The 20,287-nt window shown below is 56.8% G+C and overlaps 1 protein-coding gene across 1 annotated transcript in view; it reads right to left on the bottom strand.

Moving 5' to 3' along the window:
• GRIN2D (glutamate ionotropic receptor NMDA type subunit 2D) overlaps positions 1 to 14,977 on the bottom strand; it is a 30,348-nt gene extending 15,371 nt beyond the window's left edge. Inside the window, exons 1-9 of the mRNA XM_027080061.1 lie at positions 14,491 to 14,977; positions 10,389 to 11,008; positions 6,262 to 6,376; positions 5,651 to 5,862; positions 5,218 to 5,386; positions 4,549 to 4,702; positions 1,978 to 2,103; positions 1,548 to 1,777; positions 197 to 357 (exon numbers count right to left, since the gene is read on the bottom strand). Of these exons, the coding sequence (XP_026935862.1) occupies positions 197 to 357; positions 1,548 to 1,777; positions 1,978 to 2,103; positions 4,549 to 4,702; positions 5,218 to 5,386; positions 5,651 to 5,862; positions 6,262 to 6,376; positions 10,389 to 11,008; positions 14,491 to 14,955 (2,252 nt within the window). The 5' untranslated portion in view covers positions 14,956 to 14,977. The remainder of the gene's footprint in view (positions 1 to 196; positions 358 to 1,547; positions 1,778 to 1,977; positions 2,104 to 4,548; positions 4,703 to 5,217; positions 5,387 to 5,650; positions 5,863 to 6,261; positions 6,377 to 10,388; positions 11,009 to 14,490) is intronic.
• Positions 14,978 to 20,287: the final 5,310 nt, after the last annotated feature.

The following is a 20,287-nucleotide window of genomic DNA, read 5'->3' as shown; positions in this document are numbered from 1 at the left end:
ATCCTAAGGCTCCTACTCCCAGAAGGGGGAGTTCATTCCCACCCTCAATGACCTCTGCCCTCCAAGCTGACCCACCCCGGGCTGACCTCTGAGGCTGATGAACAACCCCTGACCCCTTGCCATCTCCAAGCCTCCTCAGGGGCCCCAGCAGCCCCACTCCCTACCCCCCACCTCCCGGCCCCCAGTCTGCGCTGACCCTGCCTTGAGCTGAGTGAGCGCTTCCTCTACGCGGGGCTGGTTGTAGCGCACCATGTAACTGTGCATGTCGGGGTAGTTGCTGCGGATGTTCTTCTCTGTGGACCCGTTGGGCACCGTCCCAAACTTCAGGGGCGGGTACTGCTCCTGGGGCCGCTGGAACTGGGGCAGAATGGGGAGTCATTAGGGAACCCCCCCAGGGGGCATTTGGGTCAAGATGTCCTCAACCAGCTGCTCCATTCTGGGGGACACTGGCAGACACCCCAGTCCAGAAGTGTTTCTCACACTTGCTCGCCATGACCCATGGAAACACTGCTCTTCACCCATCACATACATCCGCAGTTATCTGTACGTATGTATGCAGATACGTATACATACACATGCGCACACACAGTTAGGAGTAATATTGAAATATTTAATCCCCAGTATGGGCTGATCATGGTCCAATCAGAAAAGACACAGGCAACAAATCTCCAGACAGGTCCCAGAGGCCCCTGATGGGCCAGGCATTAACCCTTAACTTGCTGGATCATGAGAGGTCCCCGGGGCAGGGGCTAGCATGGCATCGGCTGGGGGCAGTTGCTAACAGTTCCCAATCTGTTCAGAAATAGTTCACTATTTTAACAACAGACCCAGCCAGATAGGTGTGTGCTGGCCTAATGTCGGGTGTCTACATGACTAAAACAAAAGTTTCATACAACCATACTCACCCTGATTACCTAAAATGCAGTCAAACATTTTTTATGCTATTCTAATCCATTCCATTAAAAAAAAAATGTCTGTTGTAATCCATTGAATTGGTTCCTCAACCTTCTAATAGGTCATGACACCCAGTTAACCACGTTAGTCTCAAAATGTGCTGTGCAGACCACCAGTCCATGAACGAACTGTGATCCGTGATGAGGTAAGTACAGAAACCGAGAGAGTCAAGCTATTTGACAGAATAATTTTACGTCTGTTGAACCTAATAAAGATGTGGGTTGGAATTTTGCACGTCTTGGTTTTAAATTTTATTTTACTTTTCCAGTAATTCCTTTCTATCATATTTTATAAAAGCACTGGTCTCCACTGGATTAGAAATGTCAAAAATTAGCCCTTCATCACAGTTTGAGAGAAGCACTGATCTAGAATATTCCATTTGGCACTCCTGCCCCTAGAATATTTGGGGATACTCTCTTCTCCTTGGAATATTTAAATAGTTCTTTGTGAAACATAACCATTTTCCTCCAGAGTATTCCATTCTACCATTCTGGGACTCTTTCGAGGAAGAGACCCCCCACGAATACCCCCCCCTTCCCCCGCCATCTGCCACCTACAACCTCAGCCAATTCCCTCCCTCCCCAAACACATACCTTTCGGTCACTGAGCCCAGACACGGTATCCACATACTCCTCCTGGATCATGAAGGCGGCCAGGTTGGCTGTGTAGCTGGCGAGGAAGATGACGGCGAAGAAAGCCCACACCAGCACCATGATTTTGCTGGTGGTCCCCCGGGGGTTCTCCACAGGCACCGAGTTATTGAACACCAGGGCCCAGAGCAGCCAGATGGATTTCCCAATGGTGAAAGTTGAGCCGCCAGGGCCTGCAGGGGGCCAGGAGGGGGACATGGACCCCAAATCCCTTATGCTTAATGAGGGAGCAGAAAGAACTACAATTCCCAGTGGCCCCTGAGGCCCCTGTTGCCTCAGGAGACCACAACTCTATCCCAGGGGCTGTTGGGAAACGTAGTTCTATCTGTGGTCCAGGCACTCCGAGGTAGGGTGATGGAGGAAGGGGACTCACGTTTGCCCGTGGCCAGGCTGCGGTTGTAGCCGACGGGACTGAGGTACTCAAAGATGAAAACGGTGACAGCGACCACAGTGAGGCACATGACGAACATCATCACCCACACGGCAGGGCTGTATGGCTCTAAGGGCAAGGGGGTGTGTGGCCGTGACTCAGCTAAGCCAAGGCTTGGGTGCCCACAGACATGTGAACAAGGTACAGCCCAGATCTGACCCCGTCCTACTCTGCCCCCTTCTTGGGGACAGACTCATTGCCCACCCAGACCCCTGGCAGGGGTGGCGGGGCAGTCTCTCCCAAAGAAAATCATCTCAATCATTTCTGTGATTTCAACCACCATATAGAAACTATCTCCTAATTATGTTTCCTGAGCCCCAGACCTGTTTCTCCACCTCCCCCTGGCAATCCCTCCAGGCCATTCATGTCCCACACGGAGCCCAGCACCGACTCCCAGGCTCCCCACCCTGGGAGTTCCCCGTCCATCCAGTCACCGCCCAGACCCTCCCTCCCGCATTTGCCACCCTCACTCCCTCCTTCCCTCCCCCTCCCCAGCATCCTGTCAGTCCCCCGCCCCATCCTCCTGTCCTGCCCCCACCCCCCCCCACCTTGGCCTTTCCTCTCCATTCCCTCTGCCAACACTGCTCAGGCCACATCCTGTCCCCTGGACCATCTCCTCATCCTCTCCTCTCCAGCCCTTCCCCCCCACCACGGCCCTAGAAGCTCTTTCTACACCCAGAGATGACCTGGCCTCTCCCCAGCTCACAGACTTCTGTGGCTCCCCAGTGCCCCCAGAACAAAGTCCCTGCCTCTCAGACTTGTTTCCACTCTCGTCTCTGGACTGATCCTTTTTTCAAGAACCCATTGCTTTAACCACCCAGAACTCACAGTTCCCCAAACAAGCTACATCCTCTCTGCCTCTTTCTCAATAGCTCCCCTACCAGAGGCACCATCCTGACCTGTCCATCAGCCAAACCTGAGTTCCTGCATCCCCTCCTCACACTGCTTCTGGGAGTTCACTGACAACAAACCCAAATCACTCTTTCTTGAGATCAGTACCCGGGATTTGACCTTCCTGGGCCAAGTGTAAGCGGCCAGGACTGCCCCTGTCACAGTAGGGTCACAGCCTGGATTGTCACAGCAGTATCTGGGGACACGCCTGTCGCCTCCACTGGGCCACGTGATGGGGCATAAACATGACCTTGTCACTCCCTTTCTGAAAGCAGGGGCCCCACGTGGTGCCTGTCAGGGTGCCCTGCAGAGACCTTGGTGCAAAGAGGAGGCCACAAGAGACACCGTTGGGGAAATAGACAGAAAACAAAACACCAGAGAAGGGTTGTCCCTTCTCCTCTCAGCCATTCGCCCTCCCAGGAGCTTTGCTCAGACTTTGGAGAGCAGGAGGGAACGGACGTGAACTGCTGCCCTTGGCTTGATGTACGCTTTCCCTTTTGTCTTCTCCAAGCTCAGTAAATGAGATCTCTACCCAATCTACCTCAAAGCCACCAACCCATTGTGTGCCAGCTTTCTAACCGCATCCTAAGCCTGTTTACTTGTCTCACCCTCTTGGCCGTCTTCCTATCCTGCACCCCAAACTCACTGTGCACGGACCTCTGCAGTAGCCTCCTCATGGGCCTCCTGCATCCGCAGACCCACTAGTGGGATATCTTAAAAGCCTAAATCTGATTGTATATCCTCACACCACCGCCTGCAGTTAAAAGCCTTGCCATTGCAATAAAAGTAAAACCCAACCTTCCTACCATAGCAACCAAGGCTCTGCTCGATCCACCACCTGATTCCCTCTCAGCCCTCACCTCCTACCTCTCCCATGATCACTCACTGCCCCCTCCCCTGGTCACACAGGCCTCCCGATAGTTCACAAATACCCCACGAACATTCCCACCTTGGGACCTTTGCCCTTAATGTTAATCTGCTTGGGACGCTTTTCCAGCCAGATCTATGCAGGACCGGGTCACCTGCTCAGAGGGACCCACCTGTCCACCCACAGCAACACCGATCCTATTCTTCTGTTTCTTCCGTCGGCTTAATTTCTCATAGTATTCACCACCATATGAAATGATCTTGCCCATGTATATCTTTAAGAGATTGTTTTCTGTCTCCCCCATGAGGCCCTGGGAGAGCTCTTAAAGGGCAAGGTTTCCTGTGCAGCCCAGAGCCTGGCACATAGTAGGTGCTCAGTAAACATTGTTTGATGGGGCCCATGCTCATCTCTTTTCCTCATCTCATACTTATGTACAGGGGAAGATGGTTTTTGCAGGGCCTGCCGCTTATACAATTTGGAGGGTTCTCTTTAAGAAACAAGAAAATAAAACTATGAATACAAGACCAGGTACAGGGCCTTGAAGGGGTTGTGCAGAAGGCTTCTGAAGCTCAGACTTTCTTAGCTTCATTGTAAAATTGCTTCTTGTGGGGGAAATTCTCCCATTTTACAGGTTAGGGAACTGAGGCCCTCAGTTCACCAGAGTCACCCTGCTGGTACAAGCAATAGCAGGATGGGAAATGGACACACAGCTGCCCCCAAACCCCACCCCTTGCCATTCCAGGACCTGGGCTCACCGAGAAAGGCCGAGGGGGACACAGTGCCATTGCTACGCGCCACCATAACGCTGATGCCTGTCTCCACGAAGGGGACGGAGAAATCCACTATCTCGGACCGCTCCTCGTTGATGGTGAGAGAGCCAATGGCCATGTCCGCGCGCTGGTAGAACACCTGGGAGTGAGGACAGGGAGGGAGTGAGGGAACACGGCTGGCTCAGGACAAAGACGGGTCCCAGGAGGAGACCAGTGACAGGATGATAGAAAGGGCTAGGAGGGTGGCGGGGTGGATGAGGGGGACGCAGGCAGAATGGGGCAGGAAAGGTGGAGGTAAGTGTCGAGAACAAGAGTGGGAAGAAGTGGCCTCCTGCTGTATCCTCCTCCCCCAGCAAACCTCTGAAAGTTTTGGGCTCCATCCTCCAGGCCCCGCCCCCTTTTTCTAATAGTTCCACCCTCCAAGCCCCGCCTCCTCCGCCCCAAGTGTCCTTCCTCCTGGCCCGGCCCCTCCGTCAAGGTGGGTCCTCCTCGTGGCCCCGCCCCTTCAAATCCAGGCTTCTCACCTTCGGCCACGCCCCTTCATAGTCCCGCCCCCTCAGAAGCCTGACCCAGCCGCTTCTCGGCCCTGACCTGGTCCCGACTCCGCCCCCCACCTGTCTTGTCCCGCCCCCACCCTGTCCCCGCCCACCTCACCTCCCCGATCATGCCGTTCCAGACACCATCAATCTTTTTGCCGTGCTTGCCGTTGGTGACCAGGTAGAGGTCATAGCTGAAGCCGATGGTGTGCGCCAGCCGCTTCAGAATGTCGATGCAGAAGCCCTTGCAGCACCGCTTTTCTGGGCGGGGGGCGTCCGGCGGAGGGCTGCGGGGAGCGAGCAGGCTTGGGGATGTTGGGGATCCCTGCGCCCCCCCCCCCTCGCCTTATGGAGGGAGGGACGAGCAGCTGCTAAAACTATGGTGGGCATCGCTTTCTGGGGAAACTGAGGCTCAAAGGAATTACATGACTTGTCCAAGGTCACCAAGCTGGACGGCTTTCTGGGTCCCAAGGGAGGAGGGGGCTGGGGTAGGACTACTAGGCTTCAAGAGAGGATTCTGAAGCTGGAACTTCTGGATCCGGGGCTGTCACCTGTGGGTGCGGTTGAGCTGGCTCCGGCAGGGGACGGAGTCTCGGATGCAAGTGCCACTGATGGGGTCGGCGGGCTCCACAATGACGAAAGGCCTCTCTTCCAGCGTGGCCACGGTGAGGTGCTGCGTGTCATCAACTGGCTGCAGGAAGCGGCCATAGCGGGACCACAGCGGGTACTTGAGGCGGAGAGTCTGCTGCTCCCAGCTGCCCACCTTGGCCAAGAGCAGGGGATTCAGGCTTCCTGAGGGGGACTTTCTAGAATGTTCTGGCCTCCATGGCCTGCCTTCCTCGTAGCCGCAAGCTCCCAGCTCCTTCTCCCTCAGATCCAGGAGTCTGGGCGTCCTCCCCCACCTGTCCCTTGGACCCATGAACCCTTTCCTCCCTCAGACCCACGAGTCTGGGCTTTCTTCTACCAGAATCCAGGGGTCTGGATTCCCAGTCCTTCCCCTTAGGACCTAGAAGTCCAGGCTCCCAGCCCCTTCCTCCGTCAGAGGCCGGAATGCAGGGCCTCAGCCCCCACCTCTGCCAGGAGTCTAGGTCCTCATTGCTTCTTCCCCAGGACCCAGGAATCCAGGCCCTCTCCCGTGCCTGAGGTCAGCGCCAGGACTCACCACCTCCCACGTCCTGTCTCGGGTGAGGGAGATGACCACCAGGGAGGGGTTCACCAGGAAGCCATCCTCATTGAAGGAGTAATCCCGGTTATCCCAGGTAATGTTCATGAAGTACCTGCCCAGCAGGAAGGGAGGGGACACGTGGGGGCCTGAACTGCACCTTGGCAGCTGAAGGCCGAGAAAGTCCCCTGTCTACTGACCAACCCCAGCGCCCAGTGTGAATCTCTCCTCTAAGTTCTGGGAAACCCAAATACGCCTCTCCTCTGCTAGGCACTCTCCCTTGGCAGCTCGGTGCCTCCAGGACCAGGTCCCAGACCCTCAGCCTGGGTTTGAGGCTCTAGGGGACCCACCTGCCTCTGCAGCCCGATCTCTGATCACTGCCCACCGTCAAACTCTCTCTGCCCAAACCCTTTTTCTGCCCCACAAATACTGAATGCAGGGTGTCCCCCAAAATATCAAGTGGTTTTCTATCTCTAGGCTTTTGTAGCTGCTTTTCTCTCTGCCTAGAAAAAAACCCTTGGACTTCCCTGGTGGTCCAGTGGTTAAGACTCTGCGCTTGCACTGCAGTGGGTACGGGTTCGATCCCTGGACAGGGAAGTTCCACATGGCGCGCAGCACGGCCCAAGAAAAAGAAAAAAACCCTTATTCTCTCCCTCCTCATCCTGACTAGTTCTTAGGTGTTCAAGACTCAGCTCACGTGTCCCTTCTTCCGGACAGAAGCCCCGGGAGGGTCTCTGGACTCCCAGGTATCTCTATTATACAATGGCACCCTGTGCGCTGAATGCTTGTCACATCACCCGGGTCACTGGACCAGACCCTCAGCTGCCATCCTTGCCTCCTCGCTCCCCCCAACCCAGGCCACCAGTCCCCAAGCCCCGTCCTTCCTGCCCCTGGGATATCTCTGCCCCATCCCCTCCTCTCTGTCCCCACAGCCCTCCTGGACCCCTACCCCAGCCTCCTACTTGGCCTCCAGCCTCCAATCTTTCTCCTCCAGTCTGTCCCCACCCCACACCGGAGAGGTCTTTCTATACCCCAAACTGACTCCACCTCTCCCCTGCTCATAGCCCACCCATGGCTCCCCAGTGCCCCAGAACAAAGTCCAAGCCTCTCAACCTGGCATTCAAGGCCCTCGCGGCCTGGGCCTCTCCACCTAACCAGCCTCATCATTCCCAACCCCTAATTCTCCACCCTGAGCTATTGTGGTCTCATCAACCTGCCCAGGTTTTTCTCCCCTCTGGTCTTTTGCCCAATGCTCTTCCCCCTGCCTGGATTATCTATTTCTGGTGGACTCCCAACTGCCCTTGCAATCAAATCTAAACCCCTAACCTGGCCTAAATGCCCTACCTGAGCTGGGCCCCCTGTTACTCCACCACACGCTGCCCACTTGCCCACTGTGCTCCAGGCACACTGGCTTTATTTCAGGCAATTCCAGCCTCAGGGCCTTTGTACCTGCTGTTTCCCCTCCCTCTCTTTACTCAGATCTTCAGATAGTTGGCACTCTCTCTCTCTCTCTCTCTCTCTCTTTTCTGGCTGTGCTGCGCGGCTTGTGGGATTTTAGTTCCCCAACCAGGGATTGGAACCTGGGTCCTCGGCAGTGAGAGCATCAAGTCCCAATCACTGGACCTCCAGGGAATTCCCTTGGATCTTTCTCTTTATCCTTTTTTTTTTTTTTTTCCGCGGTACGCGGGCCTCTCACTGTTGTGGCCTCTCCCGCTGCGGAGCACAGGCTCGGGACACGCAGGCTCAGCGGCCATGGCTCACAGGCCCAGCCGCTCCGCGGCATGTGGGATCTTCCCGGACTGGGGCACGAACCCACGTCCCCTGCATCGGCAGGCGGACTCTCAACCACTGCGCCACCAGGGAAGCTCTCTTTTTTTTTTTAACCTCCAAATTTCACCTACTTGAAAAGGCCTTTCCTGACGACGTCACCTAACCTAGCACCATAGACGTTTGTTATACATTCTACCTGCTTTATTATCATCTCAGAACTTATTACCTGCTGATGTTTTTTTCCTTTCTTTTCTTGTCTGTGCACTGATTGCCTCACCTATGAGACTGTAAGCTCTGTGAGAGCAGAGGCCTTGTTCAACATTATACCCTGTTCATAAAGGAGGGCTTGGCACACCACAGACTCTTGACAAAGGGCTTTTCAATGAATGAGTGGATGAATGAATGAGCAGTTTATTCTTCAGGTCTCAGCTTAGAAACCACCTCCTCTTGGAAACCTCCCTGACTCCGTAGCCTGACCCATGACTTGTATAGCCTAGTTTGGAAGGTTGACTGGGACCAACACAATTCCTCTCCTGGGAGGAAGTTAGCTGTGAGATTTGGAGGCATGGGTGATGGACAGGATGGGCTGAAATGATGAGTATCATGAAGGAACAGAAATTCTGGGTAAGCAGAAGAACTGGACAGCCCCTGGGAGTGACAAGCCTGAGACAAGAGATAGAGATAGAGATGGAGATGAAGATGGTGATGAAGATGGAGATGGTGATGGTGATGGAGAAGGGGAGGGAGAAAGATAGATACACACACACACACACACACACACAGAAGCAGAGAAGATCAGAAAGAGAGAATCAGAATGAATTGAAAGAGTAGCTGGAATTGAGGAATTGGCCTCAATTCCTGATGTCTGGGTTTCTGTGCATGTTTGTCTTTCCAATAAACCCCTCTTTCCCCGAGGAAACTTGAATGAGACTCTGCTTCCTGCAACCAAAAATGTCCTGGCTTTTCAGTACTCTCCCCAGTGCTCCCACAAAGTCCGTGCAACCTCCATTATTGCAAATAACATGCTGTGTTGTCATTATCCCATCCCTGTCTGCTACCCCTACAGGACCCTGTGTTCTTTCAAGAGAAGTCCATGGTCTTATTCATCTCTGCGTTCCCAGTGCCCAGCATGAGCCCTAGTTCCTAGCGGGCGCTCAGTAAGTATTTATGAACAAGGGATGCTTTTCTCATCCTCTTGCCCCTGGATCCCGATTCCCAACTCCCTACCTCCCCACTTCTCAATTCTCCTCCCTTAGGCTTTCTTCCCCACCCATCGCCCCTTCCCAAACTCAGCCCATCCTCATTTCAGCATTAAAGTCCTCTCCTTCCACTGTCTGTCACCAAACTCATCAAGTTCTCACTCCCAAAGCTTCCTGGGGTGGAGATGCTGTTTCCCACCAAATCCTGGTCTCCTCTTCTAAAACAATCATGTGTCAGCTGGGCACACACCTGCCCAGCTAGAATTGACATTTCCCACATTCCCCAAAATTCCTTGCAGCTAGCCCAGGGCATGGGCAGGTGATATTCAAACTCTTAACAATCAGTGCAGCACAGGCACTACCCAATCAGAATCGATGTCTAGCCAATCTGCATGGATGTGGCAGTACACAACCAATAAGTCAGTCCTGGCCCAGTGACTACGTTCTCACCGATGGGATGTAAGACTCGTCCCTTCCACCTCACTGGCCATAAAGGAAATGGCTTGTTCACCTCCTCACTTTCCCCCTTTTCACGCACTAGAATTCAGACATGGCCTACCACCCAGCTTCGACTGTGCGGAAAGGAGATGGCAGAGCAACAAGGTGGGAGGGTCCTGAGTCCCTGAATGACCACATGGAGCGATGGAGTCTCCTGATAGCCTGAATCGTGCACCTCTGGATTGTTAAGTGAGAAAGGAACAAACTTCTACCTTGTTTGGGACATTGGATTGTCGGGTCTTTTTGTTACTGAAGTTCAACTCCTAGTCTAACTAGGGTACTTCACCAAATCTAAGATGCTATCAACTAGAAGACGTGTCACAGTTTTCACCTACCACAAAGGAAAAAAATGCACTGCCCATGAAACCTTGGTAGGCTATCAATTGTAAGACATGTCTTGGTTTCAAAGACATTAAACTATGCAAAAACGCGCATCCTAGAATCATGAAATATAGTAATACACTCACCGTATCTCAGGTGCTTTTTTCCAAATCACTTGATTTAACCCCAGAAAGGAGACCCAATTACGCTCATTTTACAGAAAAGGAGACTGAAGTTCTGAGAGGGGACGTGACCCATTTGAGGCCACTCAGGCACAAGTACCCCAGGTATTCAGGCTCAGGAATCTTCCCACAGCCCTCCCAGCCCAGCCCCACTCACCTGTGTAGACTCTCCCCTCGGTGGGTGCGGTTTTGGGCGCGACAGTCATGGCCAAGTTCAGGCAGGAAGCCATAGTCACGCAGCAGGGCCTGGGCACCTCTGGCCACTACGGCCACGCCAGCTGCCACACGCCGGGCCAGATCATCCCTCCAGCCTGCCGAGCGCACTGCAAACAGCCCGGCAGGCAGTGGGGCGCCTCCTGGCAGAAGAAGGGGCTCCCCAGGGGTGCCCGAGCCCCCGCCTCCAGCCAGCTGGGGCCCCACCATGAACCAGACGTAGCCAGGCCCAGTGAGGCCAGCCTCCTCGGCTGCCCGGAACACCGGCTCAGCCTCCTCACGGGCACAGAAGAGCAGGCGGATCTGCGCACTGACACTACGGAGCTGGGCACCCAGCACGGCCTCGCCAGCCCCAGGGTCCAGCGTCAATGCCCCGCGGTGCTCCCAGCCCACCAGGCTGCCATCAGTCAGCACCTCAATGTAGGACAGGAAGGCCCGGTGGCCGGGGGCACGCGTGGTCACAGCTACAAAAGACGTCCAGTCGTATTCCTCCAGCACCTCGAAGATGACCTGAAGCTGCTGCTCTGTGGACGAGCCCAGCTGCAGGAAGGTGGAACCCTTCTCCTGCAGGGGAGGAGGAGGAAGATGTCAGGCCACCCCACGTGGAGACCTCAGCTCCCAGCAGTCAGTAAGGGACCTTCAGCGACCAGTGAAGGGTTCACAGCTCCCAGGGGTCCAAAGGGGACCTCATCTCCCAGCAACTGATAAGGGCATCACAGCTCCCAACGGCCAAAGGCAGCTCACAGCTCTCAACATGGCAGGCTGACTAGCCGTTCGGCAAACACATCTCCTTTCCTTGCTGGGGCACAGAGCTACACCTGGGTTATGTTTAACCACAAGACTGAGTTCTAGGCTCATCCATGAAAACCTCTCCCCCCATGCACCTTACTCTTCCCTGTCTGAGGGCAGATGCAGAGGCCCCAGAGGAGAAACCTAAGGGGTTACAGAGCCACAACACGGAGGAACCTGAGTCCCTGAGTCGCGGCTTGGAGGCGAGACTGTTTGGAACAAGAACACCTGTTTGGATTTTATATGAGTGAGAAACAACCTTCTATTGGGTTAAGCCACTGAGAAGTCGGGGTTTATCTGTTACAGCAGCTAACATTACTGTAGTGGACACACTCAGCATCCTGGGAGGGAACTACAGTTCCCAGCATCCACTGAGAGGGACTGCATCTCCCAGCAGGCCATGAGGGTGCTGAAGGTAGTCTCTCCCAACTGGAGGAAGCTTTGCTGAGTAGACTTGCCCTTCTCTGCTTTTTTTCCTACCTTCCTGTCCCCTCCTTTTCTGTTTCCTTTGCTGGACTCTCTTCCTCAGTCAGAATTCTAAACATAGGGGTGCCCTTGTTTCCTCTTCTGTCCTCTCTCCCTGGTGATCTCATCCAAATCCATGGGTTTAAACACTGTCTCCTGTGCTCTCCAATATGGTAGCTACTAGCCACCCATGACTATTCACATTAAAATCAATTAAAGTTAAATAAAGCTTAGTTCCCTGGTTGCACTAACCACACGTCAAGTGCTCAACAGCTACACATGGCTGTGGCTATCATATGTGACAGAGCAGATGAAGACCACCTTCATCATTGCAGAGAATTCTATTGGACAGCCCTCGGGCCCATATCCAGACCATCTCCAAGACTTCTCGGCTCTGTTCAAAACATGACCCCAGCTGTTCAATCCTCACTACGGGCCCTGTCACGGCCCTCATGGTTACCACTCTCTTGCCTAGACGACAACAGCTTCCTAACCCATCTCGACTTCCTTTCTCGCAACTTCCATTCTCCAGACAGCAGCCAGAGTGATCTTTTCAAAATAGTAATTGGATTGCCTCCCTTCTTGGTTGAAAACCTTCCAATAATTCTACATCAGAATCAAAGCCAAAGTCCTCGCTGTGGCCCACAAGGCCCCGCATGACCTCGTCCCCGTCGCCTCTCTGACCTCATCTCCCATCACCCCAACCTCTTTGCTCTTCCTCAGACACCTCAAGTTCCTTCTGGCCTCAGGGGCTTTGCCCTTCACTGTCACCTTTCTCGGGGACACTTTTCCCCCCAGCTCCTCCCCTCCTCCGTCCTCAGGTCCAGCTCAGTTTTAACTCCTTGGGGAGGCCTCCCCTGACCACCATCTATTGAAGCCATGTCCTCGGTCATTACCTCTCCTTCAGGACCGATTTCAACTCTCTGTTATTTGTTTTTTCTGTCTCCCCATTAGAAATACAAGCTCTGTAAAAGCAGGGACCTTGTCTTTTTTTTTTTTTTTTAACCTTTCATAACTGTATTCCCCAGAACCTAAAACAGCCCTGGCACAGAATCAGCCAATAAATCTTCCAGTAATGCGATAAGACAAGCAAGTGTACTTTCTCCCTAGACATGGGCCTGCGGTTAAATGTGTACCGGTTAGGGCTGTTGTCCTGAGGGGATGAGGCCTCCCAGAATGCCATGAGAGCACTGAGGGGCCCTCACCCTTGGCAGGTGGAGGTGTGCTCAGGGGACCACATTCCCAGTATTCAATGGGGGCACAGATGCAGCTGTGAGGACCACTCTTCCATTCAGAAACACTAAAGGGACTATATTTCCCAGAAGGCAATGTGTGTGCACCTAGCAGACAGTGAAACAGAGGGGCACACATTTCTAAGCAGCAATGGAGGTACAAGGGACCACGTCTCTCCGTATGCCAAGGAGGTGGCAGCCAGGAAGTAATAAGTTCATCTCTCAGATGATCTGCCTTCAAATCTTTGGACAACCCCATGCCAAAGAGAAGAAGAAAGTTGGACAGAGATCTTTCCCAGAGTGCCCTGGACACGAGAGAACTACGAGTCCCAGCCTCCAATAGTGATCTAGTCACAAAGCCGCCGGCCCCCACAGCAGGGAATTGGTGGAGACTTAGGCTCCACCCACTCAGGTGGCCCCATTCTCAGGCGAGTCCCACTTCTCAGTTACACTGGCTCCACCTCTGAATAGGCCCCGCCCCTTCTCAGGCACCTCCTCTTAGCTGACCACTTCTTAGTCCGCACACAAGGCTTGTTCAAATTCTGCCTTTCCCTACCAGAAGTCCACTCCAGCTGGCCCCTCCTGTGCCCTCGGGAGGCAGGCCTCTCTCCAGGCCACAGCCAGCTCCAGCCTCTGCCCCCGCCTTCCCTGTAGGCTCCTGGTTTTGACCTCTCATTGGCTGAGGCTACCTCTTTGGGGGCCTTCATCTTTCCAGGACCACCCCCTGGATTCTTGCTTTCCAAGACTTACAGTTGGGTGAGCCCACTCCCAGACCGTCTTCCTCTCTAGACTCCGCCCCTTTAGTACAGAGCAGGGGTCCTGTCCTCCCTGGCCTCCCCTCTCACCGGCTAGCCCCGCCCCTTCCCTGACTCACCCCTTCCTTGACTGGCCTCTCCCCACTTCCTAGCTGCAGGGTTCTACCCCTCCCTCGCCCTCTCACTTAGGACACCTCTCTTTCTCATACTCGTCCTTTCACCAGATGGTTCTGTCCTCCTTCGTTGACCTTTAGATCCCATGCCCAGCTGGCCGGGGACCTCCCTTTCCCTCAGTACCTGATACCCCTCTTTCCTGGTCCCTGTTCCTGCCTTCCTGGCTCCCGCCTCCTCTCTAGCCCTCACCCATTTCTGAACCCCATTCCTTTTCAACTGACTCCCCCTCGCTGATCCCAGAGCCCACCCCTCACTCCGACCTTGCCATCTCAGGCGTGTCCCTTCTCGTTCCCAGTCCCCGCCCCTCACTGGCCGGCCCCGCCTCTTCCCCAGATCCCACCCCCTCCCCTGATTCACCTCTCTTGCAGCCTCTCAACTCTTCCCGTAGCCTGATCACCCCAGACCCTGCTTCTAGATGATTCCCCGGCACACTCCGTTCCGCCTATAGACCACGCCCCTCCAAGTCAGCCCCGCCTCTTACTTAGACCTGACCCTTACACGTGTCCCCACCGCATCCCCGATGGGGGCCCTCAGGGCTGGCCCCGCCCCCTTACAACCCCGCCCACCCACGACGGGCCCCGGCTCCGCCCCTCAGCCTCTGGCCCCCGCCCCGCCCGCGGGTTGCGCGCACCTTGGGCGTGAGCACGAGCGCGGCGCCGCCGTGCACGGCCACGATGGGCAGCGAAGTCTGCGCCGACAGGAAGTCAAGGATGGGCGCGACGGCGGGCGCGCGCGAGTCGTCCTCGAAGACGACGCCGTGCACCCTCAGCCCCGACAGCAGGTCGCAGAGCTGCAGCACGAGGCTGCGTGGGTCCGAGCCGTTGAGCACCAGCGCCACCGGCCGCACGTCCAGGCCCGGGCTGCGCACGGCTGCCGCCACGGCCGGGCCCAGTCGCGCCGCCTCGGTCGCGTACGCAGGCCCCGAGAACACGAGCGCCACGTTGAGAGGTCGCGCCCCGCCGGGGCCCCCGCCAGGCCCGCCGGCCCCGCCCGGCCCCGGCACCTCCTCCGGGAACGGGCTGGCGCACGCCAGCGCCAGCAGCAGCAGCATCTTAGCGGGGCCCCGAGGGCCGCGGGGGCCACCAGCGCCGCGCATCGCCTGCGGGCCCTGCCGGGCGGCCTCTAAGCACGCAGGCACGCGGGGAGGGACACGGAGGAGGGTGGGACGCAGAGACGGGGAGACACGGGGAGCAGAGAGAGATACGAATGAGAGACACAGAGATGGAAAGACAGACAGGGAGACAAGGTATAGGAAGAGATACAGGGAGAAGGGGAGATACAAGGAGACAGGGACTCAGGTAGAAGTGAGAAAGGTTGGGGTGATAGACGGAGACACACGGACAGAGAGATACGAGGCAAAGGGAGAGATACAGAAGCAAAGGAGAGACAGAGACCGAGGGAGAGATACAGAGGCAAAGAGAGTGGAGGTGGGTAATGGGGACAGAGAAGATATAGTGGTAGGGAGAAGACAGAGACAAGGTAGGAAGGGGGAGGACAATGAGACAGGACAGATGGGAAACAGACCCACAGAGATGGGATCAGAACAGGAGCAGAGAGAGACCCAGGAAGATAGGAAGAGATGAAAACAGTCACAGAGAGATGGTCAGGGAGAGAGAGTGATGGGGAGAAGGAGGGAGATGGAAGGAGAAACAGACAGGGATAGAGAGGCTCAGAGTAACAGAGGCAGAGAGAGATAAGGCAGAGTGACAGGTACAGGGAGGGAATGAGAGGCAGGAGTGATGCAGAGATAGATGAAGGAAGGTGGGAGACATAAGAGGAACGAGAAAGTTGGACAGAGAGAGGAAGATGGAAAGAAACCCAGGAAGACGGAGACAGAGACCCCACAGCCACCAAGAGACACGCACACAAGAGATGGAGAAACAGGCAAAATCAGAGATCGCGCGAGAAGGCAGGCAGAGCAGACAGAAAACACAGGAAGACAGAAATAGCGAGGCAAAGAGCAAGACCCCCGCCAGGGAGGTGCCCAGCACAGACATGAAAGGAAGGCCAGGAAGGCGAGTGGCAGGAGGGATCAAAAATAAAAGGAAGAAAAAGTGAAGGGGAACAAAAAAAGAGAAAGGGAAAAGGGGTCAGGTGTGTGTGGGGAGAGAGAGAGAAAAAGAAATTAGTGGGGCATCCTGCGGAGAGAATATGCCCCCCACGACCTTACCCCTCCATTTGAGCACAACCCCCAACCCACTTTTGGCCCCTTATTCCTGTCCCTGTCCCCCCATTCTCAATGACAGCTAGAAAGAGTCATGGCCCAGTCTGAGCCGTGAGGTTGGGGGGCACAGCTGTGGAGAGCTGGGGAGAGCGGGGGTCCCTGGCTCCCAGCCCAGAGCAATTTAGTAAATGAGAGGCAATACAGCGTCTCTTCCTGTGTCCCTGTTGAATACTAGTTGCTTGGGGTGGTCAGGCTGGGAGCCCAGACTCCTGGCTCCTGGATCTGAGGGAGCAGGGCACTGGGGGCCTGAACTCCTGGTTCTCAGGATTTAGAGCCTACAGAAGGGGCTTCTCGAAGGGGTGAGGGTCCAGACAAGGAAGGGTTCACTCTTTACTGTCAATCAGGCTCCTGTCCGGTTGCCATGGTAGCGCAGGCCTCTATCCACCCCACAGACAGCTAGGGTAGGGGAAAGGCCCACACCCCTTCCGCTGCCTAGAGGCCTCACCCCCCACACCCTTCCAGCCTTCCCAGGGACCCTGGGCCACTGTCTCCCTAGGGATGGGGGCAGGGGCTCCCAGCATGCCCAAATCCTGGCTCCCCCTCGCCCCTCCTCTCCGCTGCCCTTCCCCAAGCAGCTGGCTCAATCAGTGCTCAGAATAGCCCCCCTCTGCCCCAAAATAACCCACAGCTGTGGCCTGGCGCCCCCACCCCCATCCCAGGATAACACACATTCTCCCCACCCTTCCTGGTGGCTGCTCACCCCTTCAGCCCCTCTGCCTCTCTCAGACTCACCCCTGCCTGGCCTCTGGCCTTGGGGACCCTGGGGTCCTACTTCCTGCTGAAGCCCAAGAAGGCAGCCCCAGCCCCACCCTTCTCAGGAGGCTGGATGCCAAGTTCCCGCCAGTCTCCCACCCCTCCAGGGACAGATAGAGAAGCAGTATCCCCAGCCACTGAGGGACTCTGGCGTTCCAACCCCCCAAACCTACACCCCCAGGGATCACATTGTCCAGGCCTCCAATCTCCACCTCCTCATGAGTTTCTGTCCCCACTTCCGTCCCCAGGGGGCCAAAGAGTCCAGACCACCATCCCCTCCCCATCAGGGGCTCGGGATACTGAGCCCCCAGCCCCCTTCTCCCTCAGACACAGAAGCCCTATCCTCCAACTTCTCCCACAGACTCGGCAGTCCTGGCTGTTGGGCCCCCTCCTTCCCCAGGACCCAGGAGTCCTGGTGCTCAGTTCCATCCTTTCCCAGGATCCAGGAGTCCCGGCTCACTCCTGCCCCCTACTCAGGAATCCAGCTGCCCAGCCTCCTTTATGCCCAGGACCCAGGAATCCAGGCCCATAGCCCTCTCCTCCCTTAAAGGACCCCTTTTTGTCTCAAGCCCCATTCGTCCCATCATCCTGGGCACCCCCCAGCTCCAGTCGCCCCGAGTCACCCCACTCAGGTCCTATGCACAGTACAGCCTGTCCCTCAGCTGAGGAGGAGGAGGGTGCAGAGATTCCTGGTGTGTGCCTGTCTCCATCACTCCCCCCCATCCATCACAGAAGAGAGGAGAGGCCACTTCGATCAACAGCCCGCCCCCCCACCTTCGCGTCGTGCTGCAGACGGCGTCCCGTTCCCCCCCTCCAGCCCTGTTCTCTCCCCACCCTAATCCTGGTGCTTGGAAGAGGCTAGAAGGGTATTCCAGAACCTTGAGGAAGGGATGGTAGCTTGGGGCGAGGGGTGCCAGGGCCTGGATGCTCTCAAGGTCCTTGGTAGAGGTATTAATAGCAGACTCACAGCTGAGGAGGGAGGGGAGATGGAGAGGAGAGAGGGAGGAGGACAGGCGAGGTGGGGGGGGAGACTGATGCGGGCAGGGGGTGGGGTGGGGCAGAGGGAAGGTGAGATGGAGAGATGGGGGATAGAGAGGGAGATGGGGCGTCAGGTGTATGGGGCTGGGGAGAGGGATCAAAGTGTCAGAAATGGGGGGTTAGGAGACCTGAGGTGTAGAGACCTGGGAAAAAGGGGTCAGAGAGGGAGAAGGAGATAGGGGGCAAAGAGGCCCCCAGAGACCCCTATTCCCCATTCAATCCCCGTCCTTCCCGGAGGCCCCTGGCCAACTTTCCCTGTCCTAGATTTGGGGATCCGCGTTCCCACCCCCACCCCTGCATCCCCTACCCCAGCCTTACCTTTTCATGACCCTGTTCTGTGGGGGGTATTGCGAGGGTGCCAGGAACGGAACCGGAGTCCAGCGACCCGAAGATTCCGCGGAGGGCTCAGGGAGCCGCGGAGGGGGTGGGGGGGCAGGCCCTGGGGCGGCGGCGGTGGCGGGGACCTCCTGCCCGTCCCTGGCTCCAGCTCTCCCTCCTCTTCTTCGGTCCGTCCTGCCCTGTCTGTCCCCCAAGGTTGCGGCCACTCAGACTAGGCGAGGACGCTGCTACACATGTTGCGCTGGAAGTTGGGCCCCGGACATTGCGGAGGCTGTCGGGGTGTCCTCTCGCTGCCCCGACCCCGTGGGGATCCCCCCTCCGCCCACCCGGGGTGCCCCCCTCTGCCGCTTCAGCCCCGGCTCCTCCCCCCCGTCCATGTGTCCGGTCCCGCCTCTCCCTGGCTCATTCGCATGCCCCCCCCTTTGTGCCCTTAGCGCTCCCCCCCTCCCGCTTCTGTGTCTGTCTGTCTGTCTGTCTGGGTCACCTCTGAAGCCGGTGGCGTGTGTGTGTGTGTGTGTGTGTGTGTGTGTGTGTGTGTGTGTGTGTGCCTGAGGGGCGGAAGACTGCCTGTCGGGGGGACTGCTCGCCCCTTCCTCGCTTGGCCACCTCCAGACGACCCCCCTCGTTCCCCCACTCTTAAATACAGGCAGAAACACACACCATACACACACGCACCACCTCACTTCCCTGGGATTCCCCTCAACACCCCCGGAGCTTGAGGAGCGACACACACACACACACACACACACACACACACACACACACACACACACGGGTCTGATGGGGCCGGGCTGCCACTGCCGTCAGGGGCTGATCGGACAGACAGGAGGACACAGGCAGCCGGGGACGCCAGAAGCCCGGCCGGACGAAGGCAGGAGGCACAGAGCCCAGGTACACACCATCCATCCGGGTTTGGGGGGGGGGCTCGGAGGGAGGAAACTGGGGGGCCCGCGACACCCAGGCAGGTGGCTCAGGGTCGAGACGGACAGACAGAACCCTCCCTCCCTCCCTCAGCCGCCGCAGCCCTTACAGACACACCCCCCCCCCATCAGCCCAGCCCCAGACACCCGGACACACAGATCCTCACCGGGCAGATGGCAGACGCATGAGAGATCCCTGGGGGCCGGGCGGACCCACCCGGGCCGACACCCCCCCAGCTGGGCACCGGTGGCCGTGGGAGGCTGTGGGCGGAGGGCGGCGGCCACAGCTTGGAGGAGCTGGAGCGGGAGGGATTCGCACACTCGCTCTGTTCTCACACACACACACTCGCTCGGGATGTGATTAACATTCAGTCCCCGTCCGCCCCTGCCGGGAGACCCACAGCCCCCCCTCTTGGCCTCCCTGGGGACCCCTCCTCCTGCCAGGGCTGGGGGAGGGGGCCACCCCCCTCCCCAGCTCCCAGCTTCTGCCTTCCTCCTGGGACAAGAGAGTGAGGGGCTGCAAATAAAACGGGGAGGAAGGGGTGGGGAACAGGCAGGGACTCAGGCCCCGGCACTGAGGCATCAGATTGGGACTTGGGCTCCAGAGCCCAGGGGCTGCCGCCCTCTGCCCCCTCCCCACTTTGATGCTTGTGAAGCAGGAGGCCATTCCCAGACTTGGTTCTCCACCATGCTAGGACCCATCTTTTGGCTTCTATTGCCCCGGAAGGCCAGGCCTGCAAACTAGGTCTCCATCGTGAAGCCAGGAGTCCAGGCCCCCAGCCCCCTCCTCCCTCAGACCCGGGAGTCCAAGCCCCTAGCTCCCTTCTCCACTGCTACCCAGTAATCTGGGCCCCCTCCTCCAGGCCTGAGTCCCTTTTAGGCACTCAGACAAACTGACCCCTTAACACAAACCACCCTCAGCGGCCCAAAATCCAAGACTGATGGATGTCACCCTCAGGCACCCAATCCACCAAGCAATCTGAGGAAACTACTACCTCTGTACCCCTTCTTTTACTGACGGACCCTGACATCCATCACCCGTGGGTACTCAGACATCCAGGAGGAAAGCAATGTGTGTCCCCTCCTAGACACAGCCTGTTCCTGGCCCTCAAGGCCAGCTGTCCAGCTCCTGCCCTTCCTGCTAGAGAGGCTAA

The sequence above is a fragment of the Aethalodelphis obliquidens genome, unplaced genomic scaffold (genome assembly GCF_003676395.1).
Source record: "Aethalodelphis obliquidens isolate GAN/ISIS:26980383/991018 unplaced genomic scaffold, ASM367639v1 scaffold43, whole genome shotgun sequence".
Classification (NCBI taxonomy): domain Eukaryota; kingdom Metazoa; phylum Chordata; class Mammalia; order Artiodactyla; family Delphinidae; genus Aethalodelphis; species Aethalodelphis obliquidens.
Note: the sequence above shows the minus strand (reverse complement) of the source record. Positions and strands in the feature narration are given on the sequence as shown.